This window comes from Geotrypetes seraphini, chromosome 5, assembly GCF_902459505.1.
Source record: "Geotrypetes seraphini chromosome 5, aGeoSer1.1, whole genome shotgun sequence".
Classification (NCBI taxonomy): Eukaryota; Metazoa; Chordata; class Amphibia; order Gymnophiona; family Dermophiidae; genus Geotrypetes; species Geotrypetes seraphini.
This window is the reverse complement of record NC_047088.1, coordinates 97,621,393-97,649,366: the sequence shown is the minus strand read 5'-3', so window position 1 is coordinate 97,649,366 and position 27,974 is coordinate 97,621,393. Positions and strand designations below refer to the sequence as shown.

General features: G+C 43.1%; 1 protein-coding gene across 6 annotated transcripts in view; it reads right to left on the bottom strand.

Moving 5' to 3' along the window:
- The window catches only part of TMEM219 (transmembrane protein 219), a 79,443-nt gene extending 52,282 nt beyond the window's left edge, over positions 1-27,161 (bottom strand). For 4 of the 6 annotated variants that reach the window (XM_033946697.1, XM_033946699.1, XM_033946700.1 and 1 more), the window contains exons 1-2: positions 27,010-27,160; positions 7,690-7,894 (exon numbers count right to left, since the gene is read on the bottom strand). In XM_033946697.1, coding sequence (XP_033802588.1) covers positions 7,690-7,851 — 162 coding nt within the window. In that variant the 5' untranslated portion in view covers positions 7,852-7,894; positions 27,010-27,160. Of the gene's footprint in view, positions 1-7,689; positions 7,895-27,009 lie in introns of all 6 variants that reach the window. The other 2 variants (XM_033946698.1, XM_033946696.1) reach the window with 1 other exon arrangement.
- Between the last annotated feature and the right edge of the window lie 813 nt (positions 27,162-27,974).

Here is a 27,974-nt window from a genome sequence, read left to right as displayed (position 1 = left end):
GGGCATACTGGATGGACCATTCAGGTCTTTATCTGCCGTCATCTACTATGTTACTATGTTTTAACACATTATGAACCATAAAATTCTACTACCTGTCACCATCTAATCAACCATCAACTTCCCCTCTTCCCTTTCTCCTCCAAACTATCACTGGAAGCTATTCATGATTCATTTGTATAATCTGGAGTAGCAGCCTAGCGATTAAGGTAATGAGCTGAGGAACAAAGGAAGCCAGAGTTCATATCCTGCTGACACTCTTTGTGACTTTGGACAAGTTTAAGGTTTAAACAGATCTGAGATATAGGAGAGGAGTGGCTTGCCTGCAGACAAGATGGTTGGGTGATTCCACAGCTCCTCCTTCCACTGCACCATTCATATGATTTATTCACACAAAAAGATAAATTTTTGCTCTCAAAAGAGTAATAGTAAACTTAAACACCACTCCTTATGACTGAGAGCACTATCGCAATGAAAGAAAAAGCCTCAGGTTTTGTTATAGGCAGAGCCTGAATGCTCAAACCTCCTCCACCCACATCATCGGCAAAAAACTTTCATGGGGGATGTGCAATGCCACGAACTGTATTGGTGCTGGACTACAACTATAACCTATATATCGTAAGGAACTAAGTGTTAGTAAAATGAAGCTGACGTTTCACGGTAAAGATCGTTTCTTCAGGACTTGTGAATTTTCACTTTCCAATACATTTTTCTGAAAAAATAAATATATAAATAAGATTTGTGTCTACTTCATTACCCGTGGTATGTGCTAAAACTTCTATGATAAATGTACTCACTGAGTTGCTTGTTTTCGCTCACCCGCGTCCTGTCGCTGCAGCCATTTTCTCTTTCATCATTTAAAGAGAGATAAACCTATCAAAACTCACCCGGTGTATTACGTAGTGAACGTCGGTTGCTCTTCTTTAACTGGCTGACTCAGCCTTGGTTCTCTAGGATTGGTCATCTCTGGAAAAGCAGCTTAATGTAAAACCTAAAACAAAATCTAACACAACAGAGATTTCCTAATAAAAATAATACCAAATCGATGCTCATGTTTAGACCTGTTGGAATGGTGGATCCAAGTTCATAAATCCATTGCTGTTCTTTTTGTTGTAAACATAGATGTCGATTGCCACCACGTACATCATGCTCTGTATGTTCTAACACGTAACACCAAATTGAGTTTTGATAGGTTTAGTTCTCTTTAAATGATGAATGAGAAAATGGCCGCAGCGACAGGATGCGGGTGAGCGAAAACAAGCAACTCAGTGAGTACACTTATTATAGAAGTTTTAGCACATACCACGGATAATGAAGTAGACACAAATCGTATTTATATATTTATTTTTTCAGAAAAATGTATTGGAAAGTGAAAATTCAGAAGCCTTGAAGAAACTGTCTCTACCATGAAACGTCGGCTTCATTTTACTATCACTTAGTTCCTTACGATATATAGGTTATAGTTGTTGTAGTCCTGCACCAATACAGTTCGTAGCATTGCACATCCCCTACGAAAGTTTTTTGCTGATTATGTGGGTGGAGGAGGTTTGAGCATTCAGGCTCTGCCTATAACAAAACCTGAGGCTTTTTCTTTCGTGGGGATAGTGCTCTCAGTCATAAGGAGTGGTGTTTAAGTTTACTATTACTATTTATTACCCACTTTCACTTGATTCAATATAATAGTTTTTTCTCAAAAGGGTAAATTTCCTTAATAAGCTTACTGGCTACAAGAATGGCTACTGGAAGACAATCCAAGTTAGAAGCAGTGTTTGCGGCAAGAGGTCATGCTAAGCAGGCTAAGCCTGACCCACCAACCCCCTCTACAGTGCCTCTACTGAAGGAAACATCAGAATTTGAACAGCTGATGGTAGAATTAAAATGTATCAAAGACATGCTTCATGATAATACCAAATTAAATCTTGTGCAAGAGGAAGTTCATACCTTATCACAGCAGATAAAGGTATGTGAAAACAAGACAGATCTCTTGGAACTTCGGGTATCTAAAGTGGAAAACCATTTGAACAAATTTCAAATTGAACATAAGGAGGTGCTCGCATCTCAAAAGAGCTGAAGGATGCTAACAATAGAAGCCGGAGAAGTAATATTAGGATTCTGGGGCTCCCAGAGAGGGCAGAAGGAACAGACTACAGTGCCTCACACAACGAACTTAATTGGTTCCAGGAGCAAGTTTGTTATGCGAAAAGTTCGTTATGTGAAACGCGTTTTCCCATAACAATACATGTTAAAAAAAATAATTCGTTCTGTAGCATAAAATATGCTAAGGTGACATAAAAAAAGATAAATTTATCTTGTTAGAGCTGGTGTTAGACACAACTGGGGACTGCAAAGTCCAGGCAGAGGCTTACGGCTCTCTTTGACCAGGGGGGACAGTTGCCCTAGTTGCACTACCCTAACCCTATTCCTGCTATGTGTGACTGTGGTATTCTGTTAGCATGATATTTCTGTGTAGCATTCTATAATAATTTGGCTTATTCAATTTTCTTGATAGTAGAGGGGATATATGTGAAGGGGAGGGGAGACAGGGGTTTTGTTGATCCTTGCTGTGTATTATAATCACCCCCCACATACTCCCCAGTACCTTTTTAATCATCCCCCCTCGGTACCTTTTTTAATTCCTCCCATCTTTCCCAGCCAGTGGCGTACAGGCCAGAAGCGCAGAGATCAGGAGCAATTCCTCTGCACGCCTGTGTGGGCCCATGCCGATCTCCGAATGGCTGCAGTTAGTTCTTGTGAGTCCCGCGAGAGCTGACTGCAGCCATTCAGAGATCAGCGCAGGCCCAGGCAGTAGCACAGAAGGCTTGCTCTTGATCTCTGCGCTTCTGGCTGGGAAATTTGCTAGACCACCAGTTACGAGTGAGCGGGTGAGATTAAAGTTGCAGCAGTGGTGGCTTTTTTAAAAAAATATGTGGCGGCGGGGGGAGGTTTAAAAATATGCGGTGGCGGCAGAGGCTTAAAAATATGCAGCGGCAGGGGGGTTTAAAATATGTAGCGCCACTGCACAGGGAGCCAGGCGGAGAGAGGGCAGTTAAGGATGCAGCTCGGGTGACTTCGTTGTGTGAAACGAAGTTCGTTGTGGGAAGCAAGACCTGAAGTTCGTTGTGCGCAGCGTTCGCTGTGCGAGGCGTCCGTTATGCGAGGCACCACTGTATTTCCTTTTTGGAAGATTTGTTGCCAAAAATACTCTCTTAATCTGAGGTTTCCTTTAGAAATAGAGAGAGCTCACAGAATTCCATCAAGAGCTTCCAACAGACAAAACGGACCAAGGCCTATAATATGTAAAATACTCAGGTGTCAGCAGGCTCTGGATATTTTAAATATGGGCAGACAGTCTAAGTCGCTGAAATGAAAAGAACATAAACTTCATATTGTACCTGATTTTGCAAAGGTGACGGCTAACCGGAGAAAGCAGTTCTTACTACCTTTCTACTATGGATAATATTTCATTACCTATTCCAGTCATTTGGGGACACAGACCAATTAAATCAGACATCAATCAAGCTTTTTTATGTCCTCCTGAACGTTCAAATATCACATTATCCCCTAATCAGATAGTTTCTTCTACACTAATCTCATCATCCCTAGACCAAAAAACAAGACATCTTAATATAGGTTTGATTAACATCCGCTCTATTAAAACTAAATATCATTTAATTAAAGACCTTATTACTCAACGCTCTTTCGATATATTATGTTTAACCGAAACATGGCTCTCTGAAGGCGAAGAAGCCTATCTTTCTTATGCCTGTCCCCAGGGATTCTCATTCTTTTACAACCACTGTCGCAATAAAAGAGGAGGGGGATTAGCGACAATTTTTCGAGAACCTTTATTGTTACATGTTGATAACTCTCCAGCGAATTCTTCTATTGAATTCTTACAGTTTTCATTATTAACTAAACCAAGAACTGATGTACTTTTAGTATATCTACCACCCCCTATTAACTCTGAAAATGTCACTCAACTTCAGTCCCTACTTTTCGATTTTGGTAGCTCCACTTTAAATCCACTAATTCTGGGTGACTTCAATATTCATTTTGATGACCCCAACAACAACTATACTAAAACTATTCTTTCCTATATAAATCAACTAGATTTATATCCATTACTAACAATGCCAACCCATCAAGTAGGACACACAATTGATATGGCCCTAATAACAACTTCTGCAATAAACAATTTTTTGGTAAATTGTTGCCTACCGGTTCCATGGTCAGACCACTTTTTAATTTCAATAACACATACTATTCCACATAATTTACCTTACACTAAGCAACAATCAATTAATTTTAGAAACTTCAATGACCTTTCTTCAGATTTAATTCGTTCTACATTTAAATTGGATTTCTCTGAATCTAGAACTCATTCTTTAGACGACTTAATTAACCAATGGAACATAGCCATAAAATCAGTATTAGATAAACTTGTACCACTACAATCTAAAGTTATTTCTGCTCGCAAAATTCAGAACCCATGGTTCACAGCCGAACTTTCCCTCATCAAAAAACAATTACGATCATTAGAACGTAAGTGGAGAAAAGAAAAAACTCAATTTAATTCTCAAACATTCAATGAGCAATCTAGATTCTATAAATTAAAAATAAACCAAGCAAAAATGAAATTCTATTCTGACAAAATTTTGAAAGCTAAAAATCCATCAGCTCTCTATGCAATACTAAATTCAATAAAAACTCTAAATAAACAACAAACAGAAGCTGCTGGCTCCTCACCCACTGCTCAGGAACTCGCTGACCACTTTATTGAAAAAATTAACAAAATCAGAAATACTTTTACAGTGAATCAACACGTAACAATTGTTCATGAACAAACTGTTTCAGAGTCATTGTATTCAAAATGTTCAAGATTTAAATACCAAGCCTCAAAGAAATTGAGTTTATCCTCAAATCCATTAATATTAAGGGCTCTAAAGCTGATTTAATTCCTCCGTTTATCCTCAAACATTACTTTGATATTTTTGGTCCTTTTATCCATACGCTAATTAATGAAAGCCTAAGTCAAAACACCGTACCAATGGCCTGGAAGAAATCAATCATTCGTCCTATTATTAAAGATAAAAAAATTAGTTCTGAAGATCCATCTAACTTCAGACCAATAGCAAACATTCCTTTCCTGGCAAAACTGACAGAAAAGGTAGTTTTTAATCAAATTTCAGAATTCGTTGAAAAAAACCAACGTTCTACATCCGAACCAAACCGGTTTTAGACATCACTATAGCACTGAACATTCTTTGATTGGTATGACTACCTCTATCCAATATTTTCTAGATCACCATCAATCAGTTCTGTTAATCTCTATTGATCTTTCTGCAGCCTTTGATACGATCGACCACCAACTTCTACTTAATAGACTTCAATCCATCGGTATTACAGACCAAGTTCTTTTTTGGTATGTATCATACTTTACAGATCGTATCTCTACTGTTCTTTTTAAAGACTCAATATCTAAATCCTCACAGACCACATATGGTGTCCCTCAAGGGTCTATTCTTTCCCCTTTGTTATTTAATATCTTTCTTACCCCCCTAATGACCTTATGCCAATCTGTGGGTTTCCAAGTCTTTGCCTATGCTGACGATATCCAGCTCTTACATCCATTGGACGCTAATAAAACTTCTGATATCATAGCGATCAGTGAGAAACTTGATCAGGTTTACCATTGGCTGGATTAACATTAACAAAACTAATGTGATGCTTTTTTCCTGGAAAGACAGTTCTTCTCTTGTCGCTCCCATTTCTATAAAAAATGTTCCCCTGCAATTAATTAGCAATATAAAAATTTTAGGGGTGATCTTTGATCACAAACTGAATTTTCATGATCACATTAGTAACATTATTAAAATAACCTTTTATAGGCTTCGAAAAATTTGATCAATTTCAAAATTTCTATGTTCAAAATCACTTAATATTCTTATTCACTCTTTGGTGATTTCTAAAATTGATTACTGTAACGCTCTTTTTAAGGGAATCTCTTTGAATGAAATAAAATGTCTACAGATCATTCAAAATGCTTCCATTAAGCTTATAACTAAAACTAGGAAGTTTGATCATGTAACTCCCCTTCTAAAGAATGCGCACTGGCTTCCAGTTACCCACCGGATAACATACAAACTATGCATACTCACTTTCAAATCTCTCCTTAATAAAACTCCAGCATTCATATATAAATTATTAATTGCTTATTCTCCAAATAGAACATTGAGATCCAATAAACAGAATTTACTAACAATTCCATCTCTTAAGGTTATTAACACAAGACGGCAATTTATTTTCTCTGTTACCGCACCTCAAACTTGGAACGCCCTTCCCATTTACTTAAGGGAAGAGCGCAATCTGGAGAAATTCAAAAGTAATTTAAAAACATTTCTCTTTAGAGATGCCTTTGGTAATTAACTAAACAGTTCGTAGGTCAAAGTATTTTTATTGTATCATATTATAGCTTTTATTTGTTTCCCTTTTTGTACTTTTCCCTTTTTGTTCTACCTTTCTATATTGATTTTGTATTTCACCTCCCTTCTTTCCTTGTGTTTATGAGTTTGTTAAGTTAAATTTTTAATCCCTTATGTTGTTATACATAGTTTTGTACTGTATTGTTATTGTAATTTTAAATTGTTCATCGCTTAGAAATACGATTAAGCGATTAATCATAAAAACTTGAAACTCAATTGCGGCAGATGGGAGTTCAAGTATGGGCTTCTCTATCCAGCAATTATGAAAATAACTTTCAATAACAGAACCAACTATGAGGCGCCAACTAAACTCAAGGAATTTATCAGCCAGCACCTGGATCCAATGTCTTAGAGTGCAATGTGAACTGATTGTTTATACAGTAAAGTATAAGGAAAGGATTATAAGATCCTCAAAATGAACAAGTTTTGGAATGTTTGCTTTATTTTTATTTGATATTGAAAGTGCTTCGCTGGAAGTTTTACTTTGTTGACCAGTGGAGTATTCTCTGCTAAGTTGTTATCATGATATATATGTAGGAGTTATAAATCATAATACTTGTTATATATGTTCTTTTTTTGTTTTGTTTCTCAGTATTCTACAACTCTCTCTCATTGCTGAGCCTACAGTCACCTACTCTCCCAGTGGATACTCAAGGGATTTCCTTCAACACTAGGGGAGGAGAAACTGCAGTAGAATTCTCTGAACTTAGCTCACTTTGGTGCAAAGGTTGGGAGAGGGAGACGCAGCCATTCAGGTCTGACACCCCCCTTCCCATCTTAAAGCTTGAGGTGTCCAAGCTCCTGCTAACCTCACTGTTCTATTCCTTTTTTTCCTCAACTAAGGGATAAGAAATATCCTGATAGGGGACTCAAGCAGACCTCTATAGTAGACGAAAAGTTACCCCTTTCTAGATCCACTAATCTTGACCAGATCTGGACTGCACAGGACAGCATTTCTACCTTCTGCAGGAGATTGAAGAATACTGGCTAGCTGTGGCCTGCATAGGATACTTATAGAATCACTTTCAAGTCAGTAGTTCTCAGTTTCCATCTGCTGAGAGGAATACATAAACCTATGAGTCAGATTGGCAAGGAGGGATGCTAAGGAAACAGGAGAGTTTTATTTCATAAAAGGACAGAGAAGATAAATCTGATTTCATCTCTTTGCTAATAGAGCTGGATCTATTTACACACAAATATGAATGCTTACCTTTACAATGTCACTGTTCCCGACATCATGTGACCCAACATAGGTTCCAAATGCTGCAAAAGCTACCGCCAGAGCCACAAAACAGAGGAGGAGCATCATCAGTGGAGGGTGCTGTTCTACGTAGAAGCGCAGCCTCTCAGACAGGGAGAAGCAGAAGGTCATAATGCCCGATGGTCAGGGAGAGAAGAACAGCACAGTTGTTCCTCTAAAGGAAAAACAGCAGAAGTTCTAAGTATATAGAACTAGTTCAGAGTCCACATGGAAACTGTGAAGTGTGGCAAAAGAAAGAAAGGAACAAAGCAGAATTAAATCAAATACAAAAAAGGTAGATTAAGAGAGAAGAGCTATGCTTCATGATTAAGGTCATCAGAAGGACATCCTAAATTTTAGTGCATCCCCTTTTCATATGTATAGAATCCATCATTATTGCTTACCTTAGAGAAACTGAGACTACAATTTCCATAGCCTTAAGGCAGTAAACAAGGACTGGCTCAAGATGACCTACAGTTATATAGAGAACCATTTTAAAATGGAGTGCCTAACTTGGCCAGCAAATTTGGAGGTAATTCTGTAACCTAGGTGCTAACATTTACATGTCAATTACCCACATAAATATTTTGAAAAATGGCATTTACATACATATATGTGCATACAGAGAATGCCAAAACTCTGTTTAAGTACTATTCTGTAAATACTCCTTTAACTTACATAGCACATAAGAACATAAGCAATGCCTCTGCTGGGTCAGACCTGAGGTCCATCGTGCCCAGCAGTCTGCTCACACGGCGGCCCAACAGGTCCAGGACCTGTGCAGTAATCCTCTATCTATACCACTCTATCCCCTTTTCCAGCAGGAAATTGTCCAATCCTTTCTTGAACCCCAGTAACGTACTCTGCCCTATTACGCTCTCTGGAAGCGCATTCCAGGTGTCCACCACACGTTGAGTAAAGAAGAACTTCCTAGCATTCGTTTTGAATCTGTCCCCTTTCAACTTTTCTGAATGCCCTCTTGTTCTTTTATTATTCGAAAGTTTGAAGAATCTGACCCTCTCTACTCTCTCTATGCCCTTCATGATCTTGTAAGTCTCTATCATATCTCCTCTAAGTCTCCTCTTCTCCAGGGAAAAGAGGCCCAGTTTCTCCAATCTCTCAGCGTATGAAAGGTTTTCCATCCCCTTTATCAGACGCGTCGCTCTCCTCTGAACCCTCTTGAGTAACGCCATGTCCTTTTAAAGGTACGGCGACCAATATTGGACGCAGTACTCCAGATGCAGACGCACCATCGCCCGATACAATGGCAGGATAACTTCTTTCGTTCTAGTTGTAATACCCTTCTTGATTATGCCTAGCATTCTGTTTGCCTTCTTAGCGGCCGCTGCGCACTGTGCCGTCAGCTTCATTGTCATCTCTACCATTACCCCCAAGTCCCTTTCTTGGGTACTCTCATTTAATAACATCCATCCCATCGTATAGTTGTACCTCAGATTTCTGTTTCCCACATGTAATACTTTACATTTCTCAATGTTGAACTTCATCTGCCATCTCATCGCCCATTCCCCTAGTTTGTTCAAGTCCCATTGCAATTCTTCGTAGTCCTCTTTAGTCCGAGCTCCACTAAATAGTTTGGTGTCATCCGCAAATTTTATTATCTCACACTTCGTCCCTGTTTCTAGATCATTTATGAATATATGAAATAGCAGCGGCCCGAGCACTGAGCCCTGCGGGACCCAACTTGTGACTCTCCTCCAGTCCGAGTAGTGACCCTTCACTCCTACCCTCTGTTTCCTACCCGCCAACCAGTTTCTGATCCATCTATGTACGTCTCCTTCCACCCCATGGCTCTTCAGTTTCCGGAGTAGGCGTTCATGGGGTACCTTGTCAAAGGATTTTTGGAAATCTAGATATGATGTCTATGGGGTCTCCTCTGTCCATCCGTTTGTTAATTCCTTCGAAGAAGTGCAATAAGTTCGTTAGGCACGATCTCCCCTTGCAGAAACCATGTTGGCTGGTTATCAGAAGTTTGTTTCTTTCAAAATGTTCATCGATGTTTTCTTTTATCAGTGCTTCCGCCATTTTCCCCGGAACCGAGGTCAGACTCACCGGTCTGTAATTTCCTGGGTCACCTCTTGATCCCTTTTTAAAGATGAGCATAACGTTGGCTATCTTCCAGTCCTCCGGGATCATGCCTGTTTTCAGAGATAGATTGCAAATTTGCTGCAGTAGTTCCGCTATCTCCTCCTTTAATTCCTTCAGAACCCTTGGATAGATTCCGTCCGGACCCGGGGATTTGTCAGTTTTTAGTTTTTCTATCTGCCTGTGTACATCTTCAAGGCTCACTTCCATGGATGTTAATTTTTCTACTTGATTTCCATTGAAGAATTGCTCAGGTTCCGGTATGTTGGATGTGTCTTCGTTTGTAAATACAGACGAAAAGAACATGTTAAGTCTTTCTGCCACTTCTTTCTCCTCCTTCACCACTCCCTTCCTGTCTCCGTCGTCCAGTGGTCCCACCTCCTCCCTAGCAGGTTGCTTCCCTTTAACATATCTAAAGAACTGTTTGAAATTTCGTGCTTCCCTGGCTAGCCTCTCTTCATACTCTCTTTTGGCTTTTCGAACCACTCGGTGACATTCTTTTTGATACTTCCTGTGCTCTTTCCAGTTCCCCTCAGTTTTGTCCTTTTTCCATTTCCTGAATGAATTTTTCTTATTACCTATCGCTTCCTTCACTATTTTAGTTATCCACGCCGGGTCTTTTGTTCTATTCTTTTTGCACCCCTTTCTGAATCTGGGGATATACAGATTTTGCGCATCGCTCACCATGTTCTTGAGAAAAGACCAGGCATGTTCTACCATTTACCATTTTTTGGAAGTGTTCCTAAGTTTCTTCCTTACCATTTCCCTCATTGCTTCGTAGTTTCCTTTCCTGAAGTTGAAAGTTGTCGCTATGGTTCTCTTTCCTTTCGGTATTCCTACCTCAACCTTGAACTTGATCATGTTATGATCGCTGTTTCCCAATGGTCCCACTACCCCTTCTTCCTTTGCAGGTCCCCTTAACCCATTTAGGATTAGATCCAGAGTGGCATTTCCTCTCATTGGTTCTCTAACAAGCTGCTCCATGAAACAATCTTCTATAGCCTCTAGGAATTCTGTCTCCCTAGCGCATTTTGAGCTTCCAAGACTCCAGTCTATCCCGGGGTAGTTGAAGTCTCCCATAATAACTGTGTTACCGCTTTTGCATTCTCGCTTCATCTCGGCTTCCATTTCTTCATCGATATATCCGGTTTGCCCGGGTGGACGATAGTATAGGCCCATCTTTATTTCAGGCCCTTTCCTTCCTGGTATTTTAACCCATAGTAATTCCAGATTGTTGGTCGTCTCCGCTGTGTCCATTTTTGTCGATTGTATGCTTTCTTTTATGTATAGGGCTATTCCACCTTCTTTCTGTCCTGGCGATAGAGCTTGTACCCCGGCAGTGCTTTATCCCATTTGTTTTCTTCATTCCACCACGTTTCAGAGACTCCAGTTATGTCTATGTCCCCTGCATTGGCCATGGCTTCTAATTCCCCCATTTTGTTTCTTAGGCTCCTTACATTAGTATATATGCAATTTAGATCCTGGTATTTTCTTGTCTTCATTTCCTTTCCCAGTGCTTTGGTCTTTAGTTTCTTCTCTTTTGTTACATTCCTTCTAACCTCCTCTTCTGGGTTAGTCGACTCCTGTAATTTGTCCATTGTTTCTTCCCAGCCTTTTTTCCCCTCAGTATCTTCATGGGATACCTTCTTCCAAATCGTCAACACTTGGTCGACTGTCGGCTTTCCCTTTCTTCTTAGTTTAAAACCTGTTCTATTCCTCTCCTGACATTGTTTGCTAGAAGTCTTGTTCCCGCCGCGCTCAGATGCAGTCCATCTCTCCTGTAGAGCTTGCTCTTGCCCCAGAACGTTGTCCAGTTCCTCACGAAGTGGAACCCTTCTTCCTCACACCATCTTCTCATCCACGCATTTATTGATTGTAGTTCCTCCTGCCTTTTCACATCTTCCCTCGGTACTGGTAGGATCTCTGAGAATGCTATCTTCTGGGTCCTCATCTTCAGCTTCCTTCCCAGAATCTTGAATTGTTCTATTTGCAAAGGGGTATATACACATGGGCAGGGCTCAAACATGCGCATAATTTTTAGAATACCCATTATGTGCACATCTGCAGCATTAGGTCCTAAAACTTACACAAGCTCTATGGCTGGAATAAGTGCTCACTTGTGTTTATACTTGGTTAAGCTAGCATTCTATAAAGAAAAGTAAGCGCCTATGTTCCTTTACAGAAAAATCTCCTACCAGGTACCATTTTATAAAATTGCCCTCCACATGCATAAATTGCATCATTTTTCAAGGGAAAGTGTTAATCAGGGGTGCCCAAAAGGTCGATTGCAATCAACCAGTCGATCGCAAAGGCAACACGAGTCAATCAAGGAGCCCATCCCGGGATCCGTGATAGACTCGCGTTGCCTTTGCATTCTCTCTGTTCCCCGATGCCACAACAGGCCAGCAGCAACTACGGAAGCGCCAGACAAGCCAGTTCCCCCCCCACCCAGGGACGTTAATTCTGACATCGGAGAGGAAGTTCCGGGCCAGTCAATCGCTGCCTGGCTGGCCCCCGAAACTCCCTCTCTGACATCGGCAGTGACGTCGGGGGGAAGGCTGCGGTGTCGGGAAACAGGGAGAACTCTGCAGCAATGGCAGTGGTGGTTTGGAGGCCTGTTTCCAGACGTCAGCGGTGGCTTGGGGGCCTGTTTCCAGACGACAGCCCCGGTGGTGGCTTGGGGAGAAAAAAAAGGGAGACAAAGACAGGGAGGCAAAATGGGGAGACAGAAAGACAGGGAGACAAAGAAAGAAAGAGGAGGGGGCAGGGAGAGAGGAAAGAAAGGGGAGGGAATGGAGTGTCTGGTGGCAGGGAGAGAGGAAGAAAAAGTTGGACTCATGGAAGGACAGAGATGTTGGTTGGGGAATGGCATGAGGTCTGGAGGAGATAAAGCATGCAGGAGGCAATAAGGAGGGAAGAAATATTGCATGCAGTCAAAAGAAGAAAGTGCAACCAAAGACTCATGAAATCACCAGACAACAAAGGTAGGAGAAATGATTTTATTTTAAATTTAGTGATCAAAATGTGTCCATTTTGAGAATTTTTATCTGCTGTCTATATTTTGCACTATGGACCCCTTTTACTAAACCGCAGTAGCGGATTTTAGCTCAGGGAGCCTACGAGTATCGAGAGCAGCACGAAGTATTTAGCGTTACTCCCTGCTCTAAAAACTGCTTTTGTGGTTTAGTAAAAAGGGAGAGGGTATATTTGTCTATTTTTGTATAGTTGGTACTGAGGTGACATTGCATATTTTAAAGTCATCTGCCTTGACCTCTTTGAAAAAAACAAACAAACCCGAATATAAATGATAATTAACATTTTCTCTGTGTACAGTGTGCTTTGTGTTTTTTAAAATTTTATTGTTGGTAGATCATTTTGACTTGGTCATTTTAAAAGTAGCTCGCAAGCCAAAAAAGTGTGGGCACCCCTGATGTTAATATACCTTACATCTGAAAATTTCACAAGAAATGCATGCACAAAGTTTCCCATTTTGTTCGCATATGTGCAGTGGTATGCTGGTAAATGCTTAACAGGCTCTTTTGCTTAAAAAAAAAAAAAGAGAGAAAAAAAAAATATATATATATATACCCCAAGTACATTAAATAGATTGTGAGTCCTCTGAGACAGACAGAGAAAATGCTTGAGTACCTGTATTTAAATTGGTTTCAATGTGGTTGCGTAACTACAGAAAGGTGGTATACAAGTCCCTATCCCTTTATCTATCTATCTATACTTTATTATACATTTTATTGGTGCAAAGGATATGTGCAGCAGCCAATTTACAGATAATATTAAAACATATATTCTTCTGATATATAGACTAAGAAAGTTGAACGAACTAGCAGAATCTTTCACCTCAGTCGCACATGTAGAACATGGTGTGACAGGGACTCTGCGCAGCACAGTGCAGCCATGACCCTGAATCAGGTACCAGCCTCTGGCACTACCCCTGAGAACAGTTTGGAAGCCGAGGGTGTCCCAGAAGAGGACAAAACAACCCAGAACCTGGAATTTTAATCCTGCCTCTTTAAGAAACAGCAGCTTAGAACCCAGACTGGAGAGTAAAGATCCCTTTAAGATTCTTCCTGCAACTTCCAGGGGGGTGGGGCAAGAGGAGGCAAAGCTTCAGAGGTGCAGGGAGAAGGGGAAGCTTCAGAGGTACAGGGAGACAGGAGAAGCTGTGGGGAAAGTGAGCCCCAAGAGTTCAGCTGACCGAGCTGGGAGAAGAACTAACACTATGAGAGTGACGGGGATATGGCAAAGAAGTTAATGCCTGAGGAAATAAGAAATCTAGAAGACTCTACAATGGACTGGGTCTGATAGGGTTGTGGCGAGTAGTTTAGTGCAACAGGAGAGAGTGGGCATCTCTCCTGCTGCGGGAATGGGAGGGAGTGGTGGTTGGGTTGCGGTAGGAATGTCAGTGCAGAAGAGAGTGGGCATATCTGCTGCTGCCAAGGGGGGGGGTCACGACTGGGATTTCAGGACAGCGGGAGAGTGTGGGCATCTTTCCCACTGTTGTGGGTTGTTTTTTTTTGGGGGGGGGTTCTTTACACATTTTTTCTGCGCATGTACCCATTGCTATCATCACCGATGGGCACATGCAAATTTAGTGATCTTCACTGCTGTCCGCCGATCTTATTTGCATGCACAATTTTTTAAGAATGTCTTGGGTTTTTAGATTCAGTATTGTTATGCCCATGGCTGGCCAAGGCATGGCAAGTAGTCACTTTGGCTATTAGGAGTGAATCTTCATGTCTGCTTGCTTTTTAGCTGCAATCCTTGCCTTACATCTGTGCCAGACAATTAGGCAGCCTTACAACTTACTTTTGTGAGAGCAAGTTGTTTATCAACTTGTATCATATCTCTTATACTGTTTCATGTCTTACCAGGAAGGGCCTGAGCTCATTCCATCTGTGAGAGTTAGGAGATAAGGGAGACACCTGTTACTGCAGAAACAGCAGTGTCTGTGTGTGTAAGAAATTCAACACTTTCTTTGCTAAAAAAGACAGTCACAGACTGGACTTTGAATCTTGCTGCAGCCGTGGGAGAGCCGTGGACTGTAACTTTCCCTTGATCATCTAGATTCCCAATCAGTATTGGAGAGAGGCGTGACAGACATGGTTAAGTATTCTATTTGATGTATATAGATATTCTCAGCTTATATCTTGTATATTATCTGATGTCTCTCTGCATTATTTGTATATTATCTGATGTTTATGCAATAAAGAACCATATTACTCTGAAGCTTTGTTGGAGGTGACTTCTACATACCCTTGTTAGATAAACACTTGGCAGAACAAGTATCAAAACAGCTGCATTAGCAGACCGTCATTTTTTAACATGGGTTTGAGAATCCTGGAGAGGACATGACAGGTTTTTGAGAATGCTGGAGATGACATGGGATTTGTGCTACAGCCAACACGCAGGTCGGAAGCCTTATTTTTGTTTTTGTGTGTTCTTGCCTGGGGAATGATATTGTGCTGTGTAGGGTTTTTTTCTGAAGCCACCTGGGTGTGGCACAGAAGACTTGGGGCTAGATTTACTAAGGCCACGGATATGATCCGATATGATCAGTGGCTAGGGGGCTGATTCACGACGTGCCCTCGTGCAAATGAAGGCGATCGGAATCACGTCCCCAACTGACCGCACCGATCGCTCTCCAGTGATCCCAACACATGCACAGACCATCTTCTTTGCCTGTAGATAGTCTGCACATGCGCTGGCCCTCCGTGCCTGGCAGAGCTGGAAACTTTTTAAATACTTTTTAATACTTTGCGAGCTCATGGTTTTAACCCGCTTTAAACCCATGGGTTAAAACCACGGGCTCCCACTGCAGGGAAAGGCAGGAGAGTTGGGGCAGCAAGAGGAAGAGATTTGGGGCGAGAGCAGGGCGGTGAGTCGGGGCAGGAAGAGGAGGAGATTCGGGGTGAATGCAGGCCAGCAAGAGGAGGAGATTCGAGGCGAGAGCAGGGCGGCAAGTCGGGATGGCAAGAGAGATTCAGGGCAGAGAGCAGGGTGGCGAGTTGGGGCAGCAAGAAAGATTCAGGGCAGAGAGCAGGGCAGTGAATCGGGCAGCAAGAGGAGATTCGGGGCAGAGAACAGGGCAATGAGTCAGGGCAGCGCGAGGAGAGTCAGGGCAGGAGAGCAGGAGAATCAGGCAGAGAAAAGGAGATGCAGTTGGAAAGCATGCGAGCAACTGATTCCCAGCAGTCGCTTCTTTTGTTGATCAGCCAGCCCAGTCGGTGTTCCAGATTTGTTTAGTGAATCGATGCCTGCCTACATTTGCATGCCATTCCCCCTCATTTGCATGCGCAAATCAGATTGAAGGTTGCTCGGCACCAAGGTTAGTAAATCGGGTCGGGGAACAATTGGGTCGCAAAGTGGTCAGGACATGATCGGTGACCATAGTGAATCTAGCCCTAAGGATCGAACTGTTGAAGTAACAGCCAGGTCAGTAATTCAGTGGTGCATTTTTGTTTGCTAAAAATTTTACCTTGAAGCATTGTTCACAGACCGTAAAAGACAATGGATAAACTGGAGTCTGGAGGATTATAAGGGAGCAGTCTGGAGGATGGATAAGTCTGGAGGATTATAAGGGGGCAGCTTTATTGTTTTGCACAAACGTAGTAATACAGCTGGGAGGGAGGTGACCATCAGTGGGAATAGCTCTCCCTATCCCAGGCTAACTGGTAATTAAGGCTTGTTAATTATCAGGACAGCACAAACTAAAGCCAAACGAGCAATGCGAAAAGGAAGAGAAATTTGTTCTGGAGTTGCTTTTTTTCCTTTGCTATTTGAGCCCTTTTGGTTGCGGGTTGGGATTGATCAGACAGTTCTAACTAGGTCTGTGCGGACTGCAAAGTGGAACTCATTTTATTGTGTATTATTATTTTTCCCCCTTTTTGCTTTGGCCAGCTGACATAATTGAAGAGTGAACTGTGAGAAAGTATTATCCTAACATTTGGAGATATTATGCCTGATGTTTTGCACCGACTGTGAAACTGCTAACAATAAATGGCTCAGGGTTTCTTTACCGGTGTGCATGGGAGACACTGTGTTTTTTTGGTAACTGTGATTTTACATAGGCCACACATCTTTACTTCATGACAGGGCACCTTGGCTGGGTGTTACATGAACGGCTGGATGTCCCTGCCACAATGGACAGACCCTCAACTGATTCAAAACAGGAGGCCACAAAAAACATGCAGACAAAAACTGGAGATTGTTTAGCATCCCTCCAGACTGGAACAGATGGATGGATTTATGCTCCTCTTCCAGCAGGTGGAGACTGAGAACACACTGAATTGTAGCAGTACAAATAGGCTGTGCACAGTTCTTCAACTGCCGGTCCGCGGACCGATGTCGGTCTGCGAAGGATTCGGGTCCCCGCCGCAACGAAAGGTGCCAGCATTAGCTGACTTGCAACTTCCTGTTGCCATCGCTGTGCCGGGACTCCTGCCGCGTATGCCTCCTGCCTTGTCTCCGCACCTCCAGACCAGCAGCGGCAGCTCTGTGTGCTTTTAACTTCGGCACAGAGCTGCCCCTAAGCAGTAGTTTAGTGCGGTTTCATGAGGCAGCCTCGGGGCCTTTGCTAGGTCGGCCTGCTTTGATGATGCGATGTGGGCCAGCCTAGCAAAGGCCCCGAGGCTGCCTCATGAAACCGCGCTAAACTACTGCTTAGGGGAAGCTCTGTGCCGAAGTTAAAAGCACACAGAGCTGCCGCTTGCCTAAATACTCTTGGGCCGCTGAAGGAGGGCAAAGAGCAGCTGTCGCTCGTTTGGAGGTTTCCCTTCCTCTCACCTTTGCAGGTCCCTTTTTTCCACTTTTTTTTTTTTTTTCTTCAAACGGCAACGAGCCCCAGCATGGACATCAAGTAAGTTCCACTGTTCCTTGCAAGCGGTTCTGCTCTTGCAAAGCTTCCCCTCTGATATGAGCCATTCTCAGGGGAAATAAAGTGACCCGCAAAGGTGAGGGGAAGGGGGGGCAGATGATGGAAGTTGTGGGGGAGAGAGAGAAGGGGACAGATGATGGAATGGAGGAGATGAGAGAGAGAAGGGGACAGATGATGGAAGTGAGAAGAAGGGAGAGAGAGCAGAAGGCAGATGGATGTCAGTTGAGAGGGGAGAGCAGATGCTGAATGGAAGTGGGGAAAGAGCACCTACTGGATGGAAGGAGGAGATAAAGGGAGAAGAAAATAGTAAGATAATGGAGGGGTGAGGGAAAGGGGTGACAAGCTGTGGGTAGATACAGTGAAAAGAGGGAAATGGGACTAAATAGTAAGAAAGAATTTAATTTAGATGGAGGCAGAAAATAGAGAAGGAAGACCAGAGAAGAAAAGGGAAGAAAGAACAGAGAATGATATCAGATTTGAGTGGAGGAAATGAGAAGAGAGAGATGCTTAAAACCACAGGGGGGAGGGAAGGACAGAGATGCCAGACCATGAGGGGAACAGAAGGAAGATGATGGATGCCAGACCAAATTGGGGGGGGGCAGGAGGAGAGATGGCAGGGAAAGACAGACAGTGAATGGAAGGGGCAGATGCTGGACTGAAGAGACAGAGAAGGTTATCATGCCGCTGTACCGGGCCTTGGTACGCCTCACCTGAAGTACTGCGTCCAACACTGGTCACCGTACATGAAGAAGGACACGGTACTACTCGAAAGGGTCCAGAGAAGAGCGACTAAGATGGTTAAGGGGTTGGAGGAGCTGCCGTACAGCGAAAGATTAGAGAAACTGGGCCTCTTCTCCCTCGAACAGAGGAGATTAAGAGGGGACATGATCGAAACATTCAAGATACTGAAGGGAATAGACTTAGTAGAGAAAGACACTATTCACCCTCGCCAAGGTAGGGAGAACGAGAGGGCACTCTCTAAAGTTGAAAGGGAATAGATTCCGTACAAACGTTAAGGAAGTTCTTCTTCACCCAGAGAGTGGTAGAAAGCTGGAACGCTCTTCCAGAGACTGTTATAGGGGAAAACACCCTCCCAGGATTCAAGACAAAGTTAGACAAGTTCCTGCTGAACAAGAACGTGCGCTGGTAGGGCTAGTCTCAGTTAGGTTGCTGGTCTTAGACCAGAGGGCCGCCGTGTGAGCGGACTGCTGGGCATGATGGACCACTGGTCTGACCCAACAGTGGCATGTTCTTAGGGCAGATGCTGGATGGAAGAGAGTGAAAAGGCAATGAAAGCAGAAACTAGAGACGATAAAAGGTAGAAAAATATAATTTTATTTCTATCTTGTGATTCAAATATATCAGATTTGAAATATGTATCTTGCTAGACATAACTGGGGAGTGCAAAGCCCAGGCAGTGCTTCTTTAGCTTCCAGCTGGCTTAGGGCTCTCTCTCTGACCAGGGGGTAGTTGCCCTAGTTCCACTCCCTAACACCATTTCTGTCATGTGTGACTGTGGTATTCTGTTACATGATATTTGTGTAGCATTCTGTAATAATTTGGCTTATTCAGTTTTCTTGATAGTAGAGGGGATATATGTGAAGGGGAGGGGAGACAGGGGTTTGTTGATCTTTGCCCTGTATTATTTGTATTTATAAAATGACAATTGTATAGAATACTGTTTCTTTTTATACTTTAATAAAATATGTTCAATATAAAATCATAACTATTTGAGGCTTTTGCGGATGGGATCAGATGGTTTGTGGGACCGAGCTCGCGGGGATGGGGCGGCGATGGTTTTTTTTAAAAAATTTCAGTCTTAGTAGTTTGCCGGTCCACGAAATAATTATTTTATTTCCACTGGTCCATAGGTGTAAAAAGGTTGAAGAACACTGGTCTAGAGCACAGGTGTCAAACTTTTATGCCCCTGGTGTTATCTTGTGGCCGGTTCCCTCCTCCTCACTGCTGCAGTGTACACAAAGCAGCGTGCAATGACTCCTCACTCGTCCTGCACATCAGAGAGAAGGCTTCTGGTTCAGGCGCAGAATGCGCGAGGAGCCGCTGCACATGGCTTTGTGCAGACTGCAGCAGTGAGAAGGAGGGAGCGGCCACAAGATAACACCAGGGGTATCGGACTGCGGGCCGCATAAAACGGCCAGGTGGGAGCCGGCCAGAAGGTAAGACACCTGCTGGAGGGAGGGAAACAACAAAAGTAGGGTGATGATTTATTTTCAATTTAGTGTTTGAATTGTGTCAATTTTAAGAATTTTAATCTGCTGTCTATATTTTGCACTGTTCAGGAAAAAATACATTTGTTTCTTTTTCTCTGGGAGTTCTACTGCATGCAGAGTCTTGAATCTTAGGGTTTCGTTTGTATATATTAGTACTTTTAGTTTCTGGTCCTGTATTTGCATAGGGGTTATCTGTTTTCTGGTAGGAATGAATGTTGAGAAGCATACAGTGTGCTTTGTGTAGTTTAATTTTGTGGTTAGAAACATAGAAAAAAGCAGCAGAAAAGGGCTATAGCCCACCAAGTCTGCCCATTCCAAGTATCCCCTCCCCTGAATTTACTCACTTAAAGATCCCACGTGAGTATCCCATTTTCTCTTAAAATCCGTCACGCTGCTGGCCTTTATCACCTGGAGTGGGAGTCTGTTCCAATGATCCACTACTCTTTCGGTGAAGAAGTACTTCCTGGAGTCGCCATGAAACTTCCCTCCCCTGATCTTCAGCGGATGCCCTCTGGTGGTCGAGGGTCCCATGAGCCAGAAGATATCATCTTCTGACTCGATGCGTCCCGTGATGTACTTATATGTTTCAATCATATCTCCCCGTTCTCTTCTTTCCTCAAGTGAGTACAGCCGTAATTTTTTTAATTTTTCTTCATATGTGAGATCCTTGAGCCCCAAGACCATCCTGGTGGCCGTTCGCTGAACCGACTCGATCCTCAGCACGTCCTTTCGGTAGTGTGGTCTCCAAAACTGAACACAGTACTCTAAGTGAGGCCTCACCATGGCTCTGTACAATGGCATCATAACTTCAGGTCTCCTGCTGATGAAACCTCTGCGGATACACCCCATCATTTGTCTTGCCCTGGAGGAAGCCTTCTCCACTTGATTGGCAACCTTCATGTCCTCACTAATGATCACCCCTAGGTCACGTTCTGCCGTGGTCCTAACCAAGGTCTCACCATTTAGTACATAAGTTCTACGCGGGTTTCTCTTACCCAGGTGCATTATCTTGCATTTTTTAGCATTGAAGCCTAGCTGCCAAGTAGTTGACCATTGTTCCAGCAGCAGTAGGTCGTGTGTCATATTATCAGGTAATAAGCTTCTGCCTACTATGTTGCAAAGTTTGGCGGCGTCGGCGAACAGTGATACCCTTCCTCTAAGTCCTTGCGTCATATCTCTTATGAATAAGTTAAATAGAATCGGGCCCAGGACCGAGCCCTGCGGCACTCCACTGATCACGTCCGATGCTTCGGATGGGGTACTGTTCACCACCACCTTCTGAAGTCTACCGCTCAGCCAATCCCCAACCCATGTAGTTAGAGTGTCTCCTAATCCTATCGATTTCAGCTTGTTCAGTAATCTTCGATGAGGGACGCTATCAAATGCTTTGCTGAAGTCCAAATATACCACGTCCAGTGACTCTCCGGCATCCAGTTGTCTAGTAACCCAGTCAAAAAAGCTAATCAGATTAGATTGGCAGGATCTACCCTGGGTGAACCCGTGTTGGTGTGGATCACGCAGTTTTTCTTCGTCTAGGATTGTGTCAAGATTCTGTTTGATCAGTGTTTCCATGAGTTTACACACTATAGACGTGAGACTCACTGGTCTGTAGTTTGCTGTCTCTGTCCTGCAGCCCTTTTTGTGGAGTGGGATTACATTGGCGGTTTTCCAGTCCAAGGGGACCCTTCCTGTGCTTAGGGAAAGATTGAAAAGAACAGATAATGGTTCTGCCAGGACATCCCTTAACTCCCTGAGCATTCTGGGGTGTAGGTTATCCGGTCCCATGGCTTTGTTTACTTTGAGTCTTGATAGTTCGTCATAGACGCTACTGGGCGTAAATTCGAAATCTTGAAACGGGTCTTTCTGGTTATCTCCCGTCTGCAGCTGTGGACCAGCTCCCAGCGCTTCGCGGGTGAACACTGAACAGAAGTATTTGTTTAGTAGTTCTGCCTTCTCAGAATCTGATTCTGCAAAGTTACCGTCCGATTGCTTCAGGCGTACTATCCCATCTTTGTTTCTTTTCCTGTCATTAATATAGCTGAAGAAAGATTTATCCCCTTTCTTAATTTTCCGTGCTAGCTCTTCCTCCATTCGGAGTTTGGCTTCTCTGACTGCTGTTTTGACAGCTTTAGATCTGTCTAGATAGTCCTCTTTCGCCCCCTCTCTGCCTAAATGTTTGTAGGTGATAAATGCGTCTTTTTTCTGTTTAACTAGGTCTGAAATTTCTTTACTGAACCATTGGGGTCTTTTGTTTCTCCTGCGTTTACTTACTGTCTTTATGTATCGGTCTGTTGCTTCGTGTAGGATGGACTTCAGAGACGACCACATATCCTCCACATTGTCAGATATTGCTTGTTTATGTAGCTCCTGATGGACAAAATCTCCCATGCGGTTGAAGTCTGTGCCTCTAAAGTTGAGAACCCTTGTTGCTGTGTTTGTCTTAGGGAAACCTTTCTTGAGGTTGAGCCATACCATATTATGGTTAACCATTATGTGTTGCTAATAAGATTATATTGTATGTATTTATGAAAAATGAATGGAAAAAATGGTGTTACAATTAGTACTATTATGGGGCGGGGTCTGGGGCGGAGATTGGGTGGGGTCTGGCCCGCGATTTAGCCTGTGTTTTGGATTTCGGCCCCTTAATGTGATTGAGTTTGACATCACTGGTCTAGAGAATGACACAGTGACTGTGTCCGGCGGCTAGCCACAGGTAGCAACGGTAACCTGTATAAACGGGGGGGGGGGGGGGCAAATCAACTGGTTGCCTTGGGTATAGGGACAAGGCTTTTCACCGCCCCGTGGAGCAGTGAATGCAGGATCTGCCATGAGTTACCTCCCTTCCCACTCCTCCTGCCAGCAGTCCCCTTCACAATCACGGGTCCAGCAGCCCCCCCATCCCCTCCTTGCGAGTCCAGCAGCCTCCCTTCCTATCGCGGGTCCAACAGTCCCCTCACACCCTCCCTCTTCTCTCCCAATCGCGGCTACTGGCAAAAAAAACCCCCAAGCAAGCCTGTAACTCCCCTGGGTCAGCCCTTTTGTGCCTCCCGGGGCAGGCCTACCAGCCTCTTCGAAGCTTCCTGGATAAAGAGACAACATCAAATGCAGGGCTGCTTTGGAACCTTCTTCCCACCAACTCCTTCCTTCCAATGAAACTTCCGGTCAGATTAGTGGGATAGCACACATCTACCTGCAGGTGGAGATAGAGAACCACAAAACACCATATACAAAAAACTTATTTCCCAGAAACAAATTAAAAAAATCAAAGAGTAACCAACTACCAACCATAACAAGAAATATGGAACCTCCCTTGAGGGAATCAATAGCAGATATCCAGACTGGGCGGGGCTCTGTATTCACCTGCTGCGTCTAAAGGAAAGAAAATTAACAGCTAAGACTATTTTTCTTTCCTTAGCAACAGCAGCAGATGAATCCAGAGACTAGTGGGATGTAGCAAAACAATCCTTAAACAGGGTGGGAAGCAAAAGTCACCTCCGCAATGACCGAAGCACCAAAAGAAGTCTCCCCGCTTGCCCCCACATCCAACTGGTAATGCATAGAGAACATATTCGAGGAAGACCATGTTGCAGCTCTACAAATTTTCTCCAAGAAGAAACTCCTGGACTCTCTCCATAAAGTACCAACCACTCTAGTGGAGTGAGCACGAAGCTCCACTGGTATCAGCTTCTCCACCAGCAAATAAGCAGAAGAAATAGTCTCTCTGACCCAAAGGTCCACCGAAGCCTTGGAAGCCGCCGTGCCCTTCCTATGCCCCGAGAACAGAATAAAAAGATGATCTGACCTCTGAAAATCATTAGCGATCCGAAGACAGTGCAAAAATATCCTCCAGACATTTAGAAGCCACAAGGAAGAGAAGCGCGACCCATAATCCTCCTCCCGGAAAGAGAGAAGAAAAAGAGACCAATTGGCCTGAAAGGACGAAACCACCTTAGGAAGAAACAAAGGAACTGTCCGCACCAATACCCCAGCAGTCAAAAACTGCAGAAAAGGATCCCTAAAGGCTCAAGATATCTACATGGTGTCCTGGATGTCTTGAGAAATGTTTATCACCACAAGACATCTATGCACTAAGCACACCCAAATCCTTCCCATAACATGCCTCCAACACGTCCCCTTGAACAATGGACATACTGCGAACAAAAAGCCTAGTAGGATGTCTAGAAAGTTAGTTTTAAAAATTAGCACTTAAGACATTTTGGCGATTAAAACAACCAACTGCCATTTTCTGTCTTTTTTAAGATGTCTTTCTTTTTTTAAAAAATTAGCCCCATAGTATCTGTAAGGGAGAGGAAGAGAGCTTAGATGATATAGGATTTCTAAGGGAGCAGAAGATTGTAGTTGTTACTATAGATGGGCAGATTGGATGGGCCATGTGGTCTTTATCTGCTATCATTTTCTCTGTTTCAGTTAAAATGTTTGAAAACAGGAAATATCTTTTAAGCTGTCATTCAATTCTAGATTTGTTCTGTTGCTTGGTTCTACTTTTGAGACTCTGCTTTCCAAATCCTTCAGCATTTTCCCTCCTTCCAGCTGTTCCCCTCCTCCCCCCAAGCTTTCTTCACACATCTTTTTTTTTCATTCTTCCATTATAGACCTGGAAGTGATGTACTTAGAGGTAGCAGGTCAAAATAGCTCTGACAAATCACCCTCCCCCTCCTCCCCATCAAAGAAAAACCTGACAAAATTTTTTTTTAAATCCTGACAATAGGACCCGACTACAATTTGGCCATAGACAAATGAGCCCTGATAAAAAGGCCTTCCCCTGTTTTACCCATGCTGCTGCTGCGAGCCAAGGTACTTGCTCAGAACCAGTCTTAGGCTAGGGCAATAGGGGCACTCTTCCCAGGTCCAGACAACATTTCTCTCCTTCTCCCCACCTTGAATGAAGTGTCTTTCCCTCCCTCTAGACTGGAGGAAGGAAGAGACAGAGACTACCAGATTGGTGGAGTGGGGATTGGAACAGATGAGGAGAGATGCTGGACTCACAATTGGAGAGAAAGAGTTATGTCAGACCATGGGAGGGGAACAGAGGAGAAATGCTGGACCCGTTGTGTGGGAGAAAAGGAAGAGAGAGGGGAAGGACATGGCACAGACAAGAGATGCTGGGCATGGAGTAAGAATAAAGAGAGGAACACAGGAAAATAGTAAAGAAGGAGTGGATAGGATCACCAAGAGGTGTTGATGCCCCTATATAGGTCTTTGTGAGGCCACACCTGGAGTATTGTGTTCAGTTTTGGAGGCCATATCTGGCAAAGGATATAGAAAAAAAAACTTGAAGCAGTCTAGAGGAAGGTGACAAAAATAGTAAGGGGTTTGAACCAAAAGAAGTACAAGAAAAGACTGGAAGACCTAAATATGTATACTCTGGAGGAGAAAAGGTATAGGGGAGATATGATACAGACATCTAAATACTTGAAAAGTATTAATATAGAACCAATTCTTTTCCAGAGAAAATTGTAAAACTAGAGGGCATAAATTGATGTTGCAGGGAGAAAGACTTAGAAGTAATGTTAGGAAATTATTTTTCACGGAGAGGGTGGTAGATGCTTGGAACACCCTCCCAAGGAAAGTGGTGGAGAGGAAAATGGTGACAGAATTAAAATAAAAGTGTGTGATAAAACGTGGCAGTGGCACATCCTCGCCTTCAAGGGGTGCGCGTCCTATCTTATCTCGACAGCTGGCAGCCCCGACAACCACCATAACCCTCCTCCAAGAAATGGAGTTCCTCATCAACTACATGAAATCCCACCTGATACCCACCCAGGGGATATCGTTCATCTGGGCAGTCATCGACACTACACAGACCAAGGTCGTCCTACGGGACTACCAGATCGACGCCATGACATCCTTGGCCCAGTGCATCCCTGCCAGCAGCTCATCGTCAGCACACTCCCTCCTGTGTCTCAGCTGCGGTCTTTGTTGTCCAGCACTCCAGACTACACATGAGATCCCAGAGGATCTCTAACTAGAAAATGAATGGTAAAAATTAAAGAACTAAGGCTGGTACTGGACAAACTTGTACGGTAAGGAAATTCTTTTTTACGGAGAGGGTGGTGGATACTTAGAATGCCCTCCCAGGAAAGTGGTGGAGAGGAAAACAGTGACAGAATTTTTTTTTAAGCATCCTGTTCCATTCTCCAGTATATGATGGTGACACCTCCAAACTCCCTCACTTTGACTTCTATTTCTACTGGTAGAAATAGTCTGGAGTTTCTCTTCTCTCCTGTATGCTCCAGCTTCCCATTCTGTTCCCTACAAGCTTCGAAGGAATGAGCTACAAGAGAAATGGAAGGTCCATTCCCTACTGTATGAGATTACTTGGTGGACTTCTATATGACCTCACAGAAAACTAGTGCTAAAATCAGTCCTGGGTGAAGGAAAAAAGTGCTAGGATTATCCCTCGAGAGGAAAATTAGAGAGAAAATCTGTTATGGAGGGATAAGTGAAAAAAGAGAAAATAGAAAACACACACTTCTGTGTTCACCGAACCCTAGAGATGCCAAGTTACTCTGTTGAGTTTTTGGGACAGTGCTGAATTTCTAACCACCCTATTATGGTGTGTTATGGGACTTGAAGCACAGATTTCAGTGGGCAGGATCGGGCACTATAAATCCCACACTGTTTTATGATGCAAGTTCAAAGCTAGGATTGGCCAAAAAGTCTCCAGCCTGGAACTCGGTAACTTGACATCTCTATGATACCAGCTCAGAAGTTCCCAAGTATGCAAATAACAGATATTCCAATACTATAAGCGTACTAAAAACACATTTTAAAAAATCAGTGCTGAGTAAAGAAAGGATGTTAAGCCGGATTTGATTTTAAGAACACTAAAAATCAAAGACCAATCCAGCCACCATACAGTCTCGCTCCTCTCCCGCGGGCAAAAAAAAAACCCAACCAAACACTGGTAGCTATAACAGCAAGCACAAAGATGAAACACTCAAAACAGGCTAACTAAAATGTTAGATAAAAGAAGGCAAGAAATAGAAAACAGCCTGAAATGCAAGAGCCAAACTATTCTGCATGCTCTTCTCTTTCATTTACCTCAAATAGAGAACTCAGCTGATGAGCAATAGGAAACGGAAAGGACGGATAAGAAAACTCCGCCCCTACCTTCAGGAGGGCTGAAGAATCGCTCTGTTCAGCTGACTGAGGACCAGGAAGTAGATAGATGTGCATGGTGACGTAACACTGCCGGCTACGTGGCATTTTAACACGTTCTTTTGAATTGTCCTTGTTGCTTCCACTGAACAATTCTGAATGGACGCAGCGCAGAGTAATAAAAAATAGAAAATTATCGTATGTTCATAATTACACTGAAAATTTAAGTGCAACATCAGCAGAACAATAATAAAGACATTACCATACAAGAAGGAATATTCTTAATTCTGCTGTCACATAAGTAAAAGAGACACAAACTATTTCTACTTGTTAGGGTGTGTGAAATAACAGAACATTGCAAAGAAACGCACTCGTCACATAGGTTAGCAAACCAGCATTAATATCCAGAATCGCAACAGCTACAAAAAGCACATGAAAAAGCCGCTATGCAAATATTGGAACATTCCCCAGAACTCAAAGAGGTGTAGACTGGAGAATAAATGTATTTAGTTAAGTTAGTTCGATTTATATCCCGTCCTCCCTGAGAAGTCCAGAACGGGTTACATGGTAACGTACATAATAGTTAACGGGTCTGGGTAAAACCAGGATTTGCAGGATCTCCAGGATCCTCATAAACTTGTACTGAGATCCTGGTAAAATTGCAGGATTTGCAGGATTTTCCAGGATCCTGGTCCACCTTAACAGCAGACCTCCTCTTTTTTTGATTGCCACAGCTGTTTCTACGCATTTACTGGAGTCCCCTACAACGCCGTCTTCTCCTTCTCTGCCGGTCCCGCCCCTTATAACATGCTTTTCTCTTCCCGTGTGGGCGGACCAGCAGAGAATAAGACATAAAACGCGGGGACTCCCTTTAGTTTTAGAATGCCAACCAGACGGGAATAAAAATA